Genomic DNA, 11,197 nt, shown 5'->3' with positions numbered 1-11,197 from the left:
TGTGCGGGCTCTGAAGATCAATGTCTGATCAGCTCTACATAAAAGATTCGAAGGGTCTTTGAGGTTGGGTTTGTCCATGTACCCGAAGAGAGATCTTCCTGTTTCTGCGTTGGCCCATGTATTTAGCCACTCGTCTCTGCTTTTGGCTTGGAAGATCCCTCTGCAGGTCTGTAAAGAGGCGGTTGTGTCTGTCTGGGGCAGACTCGCTCCAGTCTTTACTTAGTAGTAGTACAGGGTTTTACGGCGCTCGCAACTGCATAAGGTCATACGAGCGCGCGAAACACAAGTTGGTAGCATTCGCAATAGTTCACTGCACGGTTGGTCGAAAATTAGACTTTAAAATGCTAAAATACTAAAATTTTGTGTAAATATATTTGCGATTTAAAACAACTCTTATAAATAACAATAAATATTTTTCAACCATATTGTTTTGCTTTACAATTTGCCATAAAGGCCAATGGCCTTCATAAAATTCAAAATTCTGCTGGGACCAACGCCGGAAAAAATGTCTTGCAATTTCTTGCATTTATAATATTTCCTTCGGATCTCTCCAAAGTCTAGACATTCGATTAAGGTGTGTCTAAAGGTAAAATCTGTGTTGTATCCGAAAAAGAACGGCTTCTCATCTCCCTGTAGGAGGTATTTGTGGGTCAGGGCCGTGTGTCCGATGTGCAATCGAGTAAAAATGACTTCATCTCTTCTGGAGAGGTCCGAAGGATTTCACTGTTCTAGTTTGGGTTTTATAATATTCAGTTTATTGTTTTTCAGTTTTTCCCAGTGGCTCTCCCACAGACTGGAGGTGTACTTTTTGACTTTATTTCTAAAGTCAGTCTGTGGGAGAGTGTTTGTCGTTGATCCCAGCAGAAGGGATGAAGCTTTCTTCGCCAGGTCGTCTACCTGCTTGTTTCCTCAGATGCCCACATGGTTAGGTATCCATGCGAACATGATGTTTTTTCCTGTCTCGGATAGTGTATGAATTTTCTGTTGTAGTCTAACTATTTTTGGGTGTAAGAGTGTGTAGTTTGTGAGTGAGGTGATGAAAGACAGAGAGTCAGAAAGGATTAGGAAAGATTTGTTTGGAGAATTTTCTACGGAGTCCAGTGCCATGTCAATGGCAGTGGCCTCCGCAGAGAAAATGGAGGCTTCAGGATGGAGTTTCCTCTGGTGTGTACTGTTGGGAGATAAGGCTGCGGTACCCACTTCATTGTCTTTTTTGGAGCCATCCGTGAAGATGAGCTCCGCACCGGGGTATTTATCTATTAGCTTTTTGTATTCTGCTTAAAAAGTTTTGGTGTTTGTGCTTTCTTTGTTGTGTGTGGTCAGCTGTAAGTCCACTTTTGCCTTGGTGAGGTGCCACGGAGGGAGGTTGGGGAAAAGAAATTGTTGGATGTCTTGTTTGGAAAAGTGTAAGTTTTTGAGGTCCTCAAGGATTCCGAGGCCGAAGGGTTTGATGAGTTTTTCGTTGTTTTGGAATCTGTTTATGGTTTCAGGGTTTGTTTTAAAAATGCAGTTGTGCGTTGGATTTTCCGGTGTTGAGCTCTGTTTAATTGCATATTGTAGTGAGAGTTGTGTGCGTCTGAGTGAGAGAGGCGGTATGTTGGCCTCGGCCTGGAGGCTCTCCATCGGAGAAGTGCGGAAAGCCCCCAGAGCGAGGCGGAGTCCTTGGTTTTGTACTGGGTCTAGCATTTTTAAGATGTGTGGTTTTGCCGATCCGTAGACTTAACAGCCATAGTCAAGCCTGGACCGGACAATTCCAGAACGGCCAGGCACCCACTGCAGTGTGACCCGGACGCCATAGGAAGTGCCCATCTGTTTTACAAGGCTGAGGATGTTCCCATCACCTCTGTAGTCTCCTCCTCCCTCCACGGCTTGGAGTACTGACATTGAGTCCGAGAAGACAACAACATCCCCTGGTGTTACTGCGCCTTCAAAAAAGTCTTGGGTGATCTGCTCCAGGGTCTTTACTATGGCGATTCTCTCTGCGTCATAGTTAGAGCTGTATGTTCCACATGGGCCAAATAGTTGGGTCTGCTTCTTCTCTCCAAGGTTGTTTCAATATTTGATGGTAGATCCGTATCCAGCATTTCGTGTAGCGTTTGTTGCTGACCCATCTGTGTATGCATGGATTGGAGTTTCAGCATACGAGTCCACTGTCTCCAGGGCGATAGTTCTGAGGATTTTTTCTGGTGTGGTCTTGTCACAAGAAGGGTCTAGAAGTCTCGTCCTTATTGTGATTAATGATGTCTGCCAATATGGAGGTTCGCTGCTGATGTTGGTGATTGATTCTCTGTTCTTGGGTGGGTCAAACTCCTCAAGTAGTTTTGTTGCTTCTCGCATAAAGGAGGTACAAGGACAAATAAAAAACCCTAAGGACAATTTTATTGCCATTTTACTCTAGCTTAAAACTCATCTTGCCATCACACTTGTAAAATATTCAGGGGGACAAAAAGTGTAAAACTATCTTTATATGAGAACAGAGGAGGCAAAAGATACTCCATGGCATGACATATCACGTGACAAAGCAAGCACGAATTTAACATTTTGGGAATCAAAAATGCGTTTAACAAAGCTAGATGAAAGGATACAATAGTTCACAATTTTCAGTTTCAAATTTTGAAGGACACATAATTTATATATATCAAAGTAAGAAAAGTGATCGTCTTAGACAGTCTGCTCTCTTGGACAGTGCCATTATAATATTTAAAAAACCCACAAGGGTGAAAGTGGAAAATGGTGGTTTGTACAAGTGATTGTCTTTGATGAGTGGTTGTTAGAGCAGGTTCGACTGTACTTGAGTTATAAAACTCATTTATACATTTCATCAACAGACTAGTCAATGAGTCAGCTTGATAAACAAATTTTTCAGAAGAAGATTTTATGATCAACCTGTTCAATATGGAGGGATATTCCATACTTTTACATGGCCGGTTTAGACCCCATGCCAATATAATTCCAGCAGACAGGCAGAGACCATCTTTGAAAAATTTCCCCATTCGGAAAACCAACATATATCTGCCGTGTGCTACAATACAGATGCCAGTTACACTCAAGTTTACACTGCACACATTAACACTAACAATGATAGCATCTTGATTTTACAACAACAATAACAAGGATTGTGTGGCATTGATAGGAAGAACTGCACTATGCGAAATAACAAAAACAATAACAATGTATATCAACAACATGCTGTGACCAGGGAATCTGTTGTGGGTTTTTTTCTAACTTCCAGTAAGTAGTGACAATGCAGATAAATATGTACAAACAATAAAGCAGCAATATGAGAACCCGAAGGATGAAAGGTACCATTTTACGCCTATCTGTTTGTGGCTTTCTCATTGCTTTTCATTCCTGTCTTAAGGATGGAAAAATTTTTAGCTTGTTTGAGTAAAGAAAGGCACATTGCTGCGACAACAGTTATTTAGTATTCAGCAAAGGCATGAAAAGAAAAACAGAAACAAAAGACAGATGTTCAGGAAGAAGTGACTTTAACTCACTGAGCATTAAGTCTTCAACCCCGGAATTATGTTCCACGTTTAGATGAACAATTTTCATATCTTATGAAGAACTTAACAGTGTACGCACGAAAAGTGCTCTTAAAATAGCTAAAACTGAGTCAAAGAAAAAAGGAAGCAGTTTTTATATTCTTTTCTAACATTTCCGGGTCAAAATAAACTTGCTCCGATTCGTAAAGATCACATTTTCAGTAATACTTCATGCACTAAGCAATCCGATCAGACATTGCGACCGCACACGCTGCGGACACCCACTTGGGGACCAAATGAGTTTCGCTGGACACTCTTGCCGTCTACTGGCAGTAAATTGACAATTAAATCTCTGCTCCCCTGCCGCTGCCCGAGCCGAAGGATTTATGATGTTGTAAATAAAAAGCAATTGTCTTTTTGACAAACTACTAAATTTGAATTCAATCCAAGAGACAACTTTTGATAAAATAGGAACACACGAAACAGGGTCTGACAGGAAGAAAAAAAAAGAAAAGCTTGACAAAAATTTATACGCATCAATAAATAAAAGCAATAAAAGACAAGATTTGGTACTTCAACAGAAAGGATAACATAAGGAATGTCTTTTTCATCACATTCATCGCTTAACTCAATTCTACATCTGAACCAGCCATTGCAATCATTTCTAAAACATCATTGATTAGAAATCATACTACGCCTACAGCTTCCATTGCAATATTGCAAATCCAGAACATGTGCTGAAATTTTATAGTTTCAAAAGTTATTTTTACTCTTTGATCACAGCAGTGATTACCCAAATATCCTGTACCAATAGTCAGAATTCGGACACTGTCAGTGTTGAAAACAACAGATATATCATGGAGATTTGTTCAATAAGTTAAATGTTTCAACAAAACAATACAGCAACAATGAACATAAAGTCACCTTCAAGGCACCATATAATGACCAGATAATATAATAAAAATGGTAATCATAACAATAATAACATATGATATTTATGTAGCGCTAAACCACAATGAAAGAACACAGGCATGGAGTGCTTCACAAAAATACAATAGCAATACATAGACAGTACATTAAACAGTTTTTTGGGTAAAGGATACAGAAGACATACAGGGACAGATAAAGACACAAAAGAGTGACTCAATTTAACTATTATTTGTTTCTTATTGAAATAGATACTGCTCAGACGTCCACAGCTCCGTTTGTCTTACGTCGCCTCAGAGAGGTGGGCAACGCCGATTCTCTGGTGTTTACCATCTCCTCTTTGCCCTCCTCCAACTGCTGTTTGGCAAAATACAGGAACACCTAGTGGTACAGAGATCGGACAAAAATTACAGTTTTATCACTGACTTAAAAAGGTTTTTAAAAAAAGGAAATGTTTAACACGCCCCCCCCCCCCCTTTCCCACCTTGCCTCCCCCAATCATCAATCATCACAATTCAGATAACATTTAGGAGGCAGGCTGCTATGACCTTGACTGTCAGAGGCCAGCAAGGCTGAGCTGGTTAAAACATTCAGACAGGTACTCCGTAGAAAACTACCCCATTTAGGAATCAAACACAGGTCTTCTATATAAATGTAATGGCAAAGAGCCTAACAAGCACACCACAAGGCCGGTCCCAGATGAGAGAAATTAGGACTCAAGAAAGGTTTCAAACAAAGCAATATCTAAAAGGGAATTTTCTTTTAATAATAAAAAATTCATGCTTCTCAACTGATGCTCCAAAAGCAATTAACTCTTTCCGGACGTATCGCCGATATATCGCCGCGAGTCCACACCCCTTGTGGACGTATCTATCGCCGATATATCGGCTGTAATGGGGTGCCTTAGTATTGTTTCGTTTTAACATGATCCATTATTTATAAGTACTTTTTATTGTTATTGAAAACTTGGAAAGGGTTTAGGAAACGAAAACACAGAGTTTCACTTTGTCAAAGCGTTGTTCTGGCGAAAAACGAGCCAATTAGTTCTTGTGGTCTTGCATCAAGAAAACGATCTAACCGGACTCAGTATAAACATCATGACTGACACAAAAATTGGAATATTGCATTCAAATAAAAAGCAGCATATTCAAAAATTTTTGGAGTCTGCTCTTGGCCTGTATATGATAAGACAGCTACGCTGATTTGCTTTCACATGTTTAGTGTGTGTAATTTTTTCCGTCAAATGTATTTTTCTCACGACCATCACCATTTCAAACCCTAGTAATGCATACTTAGCTTCAAAATTAATCATTGTTTCATGTTGGAAGGTACTCCTTATTCAACTTCCTTCAATTTGATATATCATATGTTACGTTTTGAGTGATGATTATGCTTATATGAAGTTAATTTGTACATGACCCGTGTAGCCAAATCGAGCCACAAGTTAATTACCTCTAGACCCCAAAACAATTAATAATAATAATAATAATAATAAATAGCATTTATACTGCACATTTCCATTTCCTAAAAGATGCTCAATGCGCATTACAATGAAAAAGACATCACATCTTAAAAATTAATCGACACAAATGTGTACGTAAAACAAAGTATTATACATATAATATAAATGCATATGTGTAAAATTTTATACCAGAAAAACAGTCTCGCAGTGAGGTTGAAAATGTGTTCACTAAAAATATACAATGCAATATAAATTCACGAACAGTCAAAATACAGTTGAAACGTGAGTAACTAGAAACATTCATTAAAACATTAATTCTATACAGATAGAAAAACATTTCCGCTCTACCTCTCTCTCTCTCTCTGTCTGTCTCTCTCTCTCCCTCTCTCTCTCTCCCTTTCTCTCTCTCTTTCTCTCTCCCTCTCTCGCTATCTCTCTCTTTTCTCTCTCTTTTCTCTCTCTATCTCTCTCTTTTTCTCTCTCTCATTCTCACTCGCTATTTCTTCAGTCTCACAGTCTGGCATACACATGCATATATATCACAGTACATCATTATGACAGGTATGCTTTTGTGAATAAAAAATGCTTCAGCTGATTTTTGAAAATGGAAATTGTTGGGGCAGATCTTATTTTATATGGGATTTCGTTCCATACCTGGGGCCAAAGAACAAAAAGGAACGCTCGCCGTATGTTTTGTAGTTTTGTTTTGGAGTTTTAAGAATTAGATTGTCAGAGGCTGATCTAAGGGCTCTAGGTGGATTATATAATTCCAGGAATGTTTTAAGATAAAAAGGTGCACTATCATTTATACATTTAAAACAGAGAACGGCAGTTTTGTATTTAATCCTTTCTTTTATTGGCAGCCAGTGTAGTTCTTTCAGTCCGGAAAGAGTTAAGAGCTCGGCACAGACAACAAATTCAACACGACACAGGACCCTTTCGTTCATTCTATCAAAGAAAAGTATACAAACACAAAAACAATTATAACAGTAGTACTCTCTAGTAAAGGGCAGAAAGATGGGTGGATGGTGACAAATTGATTCAGGTAAAGATAGGCACACTGGCACAATCATGGTCATCAAATGTTGGGCTAAAGTAAGATCAACACAGGTACATCAGAGGGAAAGAAAACAAGTAGAGCCTACAAGTGACCCCACCAGTAAGGTACCTGTCTACTAGAGTCTGTAAAGTAAGAAACTGATGATGTACTTCGTGTGTGTATGTGTGTGTGTTGAATGTGTGTGTGAGAGTATGTGAGTGAATAAGTGAGTGTGTGTATGTATGTGTGTGTGTGTGTGTGTGTTTGAGTGTGTGAGAGAGTGAGTGAGTGCATGAGTGAATAAGTGAGCGTGTGTATGTGTGTGTGTGTGAGTGTGTGTGTGTGTGTGTACACGTGTGTGCGTATGTAGGCCTACATGTGAGTGTGCATGTGTGTGTATGAGTGCGTGCCCCAAAATAAGACACAGGGGAGTAAATATATTTCGACAACTTGCCTGCTCCAAAGTGCTCTGACTGAAGCTGTATTCCTCCAGATTATGCGTAAGTTTACCTGTGGAGAAGAAAAATATTTTTTCAGCCAAATCAAATAAAGACTAGAACTGTTGCATTTTAGTTTTCATATAACTAAGAAAGGCAAGACAACAGAACAAAAAAAACTCAAAAGGAAAACAGAAAAGCCCAGAAATAGGAAACCAGGTATAAAAAAATACGAACTGACTTTGACACGTACAGATCAATTGATTAGTCAAAGACTTTTTCATACGTTTAATTTCAAAATGGCATGTAGCGGAGTCTTACACCAGTCAGTCGAGAGGCATATGTGAGGCATTGCAGTGAAATCAGGCGCTCGTCAAAATAATAAAATCGAAGCTGCATTATTCCGCCAGTTTGACAATTTTTATAGAATTTTTGTTTTTTAGAACAACACTAAAAAAAAAACACTGATTGAAGGCACAAAATAAAAATGTAAAGTTGCAATTTCCAAGGACTCTCAGGCTATTTTCGCAGCCATTTTTAAAAACGTATTCTACCTCTGAAACGAGGCGACCCCCATCTCCTTCAATCACAAACATCTCGACCCCTATTCACGATAGATGGACATTTTCTTTCATTGAAAGCAAGGCAAATAAACAACCTTTAAGGTGATAACAATAACTCTCTATGCCCATCAGTTAACGAGCGCCCGATTTTGTGTTGTGACACATATATATCCCATGCTTACATTCTTCCAAGTTTGAGAAAGTTACTCCCAGCGACTTGACATCGTCTCTTGGCACCGAGTACTGGGCTCTTTCCATGAACCTCTCCACCATGTCAAGACCTGGGAGGGAACAAACGAACAAATGAAATAAAGAATGACGGAAGAAATAAGTAGTGCTTTTAGTTTAGTCTTGTTTTATTAGGAACAGCACTTGCAACAAAATTAAGTCACATAAGTGCCAAAGATAAAAGGTGTTACAAGAGAGTAAAAAACAAAAAAAAGGAGGAGAGAAAAGGACAATAGATGTTTGATAGGGAAAAAGTTCTGATTCTCATTCCTATTTAACGTACATGAGTGATTTTCACGTTCAATTTTCCCAATGTCCTAAAAATTATATAATGATCACAGTGTTTTTGCAGAGATACATTAATGGTACTGATGTTCCCCATCTGCTTCCTATGTGGGGATAAAATTTTGTGCTCTGCCAATTATGTGAGATAAAGTAAAGTTGTTCCCACATCTGATCCAGACATTGGAGATTGCCTCGTTAGTGAAATAACTTCTTGGACCTTCTGCATAATATTGTGGTAGGGTGGCCAGTACCTTTCCATGCCGCCTTTACTTTCCCAACACGAAGTCAGGTACCCATTACTGCAGGGTGGGCAGGTTGGGGGGCGAAAAAATCCGCGTCAGTGTCCGAACTGAGGCTCGAACCCAGATATTCCGCTTCAGAGACGAGCGAACTAACCGCTCCGCCACCGCACCCTCTATGTGAGATAAAAGTATTAAATAGAGGTGTTCACCTGCAGAGAGTTTGAGTTTACCTGGGAACAAGGTCTTGAGGTGAGCCTCCAGCTGATCCATCAGTCTCTCCACATTGCCTGCCTCGTGGCCCGTCAGCTTCACTTCCAGAATGTAGCCGCTACCATACGTGTCCTTGAGGTGCTGAGTGGAGCCCAGACATCTGGAAAAGGAAAAACAGTTTGTCAGCATCATTGCACAAACACCTTTGTCATTTTAACAAGTTTTTAGAAAATTAACCCTCTTAGCACCAAGAATAGGTCAGCAGCTTAGCACAGCAGAACCAAAATTTTTATTGTTATGGAATTTTCTAGAATAGAATATAAGCGACAGATGTTTACAAAAATATTTACCTGTTAAGACAAATTGATACATGTCATTGTGCAAAAGCTGGACACTCTACACATGTTCGATAATTGAAGAAATATTTGACAATTCAATAAGTTGCAACACAAACTTTTGACCACACTGTAGTGGATGTTTTTGAAGATATAAAACATTAAAGGAAAGTCAGAACAATTTGAAAAGGGAAGACGACAAGACAAGACACTGCACTGAAATTAAACCTTTAAATGCCAGAACTGCTTTATAGTGTTATCAAAGAGCTTTATGCAGTCTATAGTGAGACAGAGAAAGGGACAAAGCTTAAAACAAATATAAACTTTCTAGCGCAGAAAAGGGATAATCTTGGCTAAACTTTAAAGCGGCTAAAAGGAAATAATGATGCCAAAATTGACAAGGGGCCGCACAGAGATACATTTCAGTCGAAGGGCAAAAGCAGAGTCTAGCACACACATACATCGCAAGCTGACAAAACTTTTTTTTTTCATTCACAGCAGTTTTGAGAAAAAAATGTTTTTTTGTCAGTGCTACCATTGAAAAATAGGGTTCTTCCAAAATTTGAATTCGAATTTATTAAAAAATTAGTCATAGTTTCCCTTTGATTTTTTTGCGTAAGTAAGGTAACTGATCAGGTTTTCGATTTAGAAAATAAAATATTTTGGAGGCAAAATGAAAAAAAAAAGGTGTTTTGTCAGCCTAGGGCAGCATAGCGAACACATACACATAGCAAACCAAACACATAGGGAACAGATTTTCAGGTCCCAAACTTTTCTTGTGCATATGTATTTTCTTTGTATTCAAAACAAGTACAAAGCGAAAGTCATATAAATAATGAAAAGATTTCCTTATCCTGCCGATTTCACCATGTATGTCTAGACTGTAGAAACTCTGAGCCCACGGGTGTGCTGTACTCACTGTAGCTGTCCATTGACCATGATGCCAACACGGCTACACAGCGCGTCCGCCTCCTCCATGTAGTGTGTAGTTAAGATAGCACCTTTGTTCGTGTTCTGGAAACTGGAGCTGATGGTGTCCCTGTACACAAATATGACACAAAAGAAAGAGCCCAGAATTAGACCATCTTGATCATGACCACAGCTGCCAACTTTTCAATACCAAAAAAACCCAACCCCAGACTCTTCTCATGCCTTAGGTCAAGTTGTTGTTGTTGTTGTTATCAATCCAGTCCTTAGGTCAAGATGATGGACATTGATCAAGTAATCCCTCCCTCTCTAAACCCTCCACACACATTTCATTTTTTTAATTCAATGAATTCAAACTATTCAAAGCAGTCCTGCAATAATAATGCGAAATAATGGTAAGGGACCAGACTCCCATTGATTTATGGACATCATTCTCATCATTATTCACAAATCCAGTCAAGAAAGTCCATTGTTTTCCTACATCAACACGTTCATGAGGAGCAATACCAGAAAACAGAGAATACATATTACTTTCCAACACAAAAACATGCTAAAGTACTCAGACTCCTAAAAGCCTACTATATGTGTTTTTTATACACTGGTTCACAGTTATGGGTGTCCCTGCAAACAAACACGAAACAAATAAAAATGAGCCCAGAATTAGACTATCTTCTTCAAGAGCCAGATCAGAAGCAGACAGTGATGGTCCTGGTACACCACTCATTTCTCCGCTCAGACATTCTAACAAAAAACTATATAATCCTGGTCTTCTCCCTTCATCAATCTCTTACAGTTATGTAAGTAATACTCTTGCTCTGCCTCTTTTTGCTTTCTATTTTAGTCTTATGTTATTTCTTTTCTATATATTTAAAAGAAATTTAATTTGCTAATGTAATTTCTTCAAAGGCTAGCTTTATTAGAAATGAAGGGGGCAACTTTTCTTTAACTCCTTATCTCAAGCCGCTAGTTGGAACTGCTGTGCCAGTGAACCACTGGCAGCAGTTCAACCACATTCCTTTACAACGATTTCGCTGCAAATTACTTTTCAGCAATTGCC

General features: G+C 39.0%; 1 protein-coding gene across 1 annotated transcript in view; it reads right to left on the bottom strand.

Moving 5' to 3' along the window:
* Positions 1-2,451: 2,451 nt before the first annotated feature.
* The window catches only part of LOC101854938 (ATP-binding cassette sub-family A member 5), a gene marked incomplete at its 5' end in the record, with an annotated part of 66,116 nt that continues 57,370 nt past the window's right edge, over positions 2,452-11,197 (bottom strand). The window contains 5 exon segments of the mRNA XM_035968918.1: positions 2,452-4,793; positions 7,368-7,423; positions 8,096-8,194; positions 8,899-9,038; positions 10,133-10,252. Of these exon segments, the coding sequence (XP_035824811.1) occupies positions 4,671-4,793; positions 7,368-7,423; positions 8,096-8,194; positions 8,899-9,038; positions 10,133-10,252 (538 nt within the window). The 3' untranslated portion in view covers positions 2,452-4,670.

The sequence above is a fragment of the Aplysia californica genome, unplaced genomic scaffold (genome assembly GCF_000002075.1).
Source record: "Aplysia californica isolate F4 #8 unplaced genomic scaffold, AplCal3.0 scaffold00097, whole genome shotgun sequence".
In the NCBI taxonomy this organism is placed as follows: Eukaryota; Metazoa; Mollusca; class Gastropoda; order Aplysiida; family Aplysiidae; genus Aplysia; species Aplysia californica.
The sequence above is the reverse complement of the archived record's forward strand: the minus strand, read 5'-3'. Positions and strand labels throughout refer to the sequence as shown.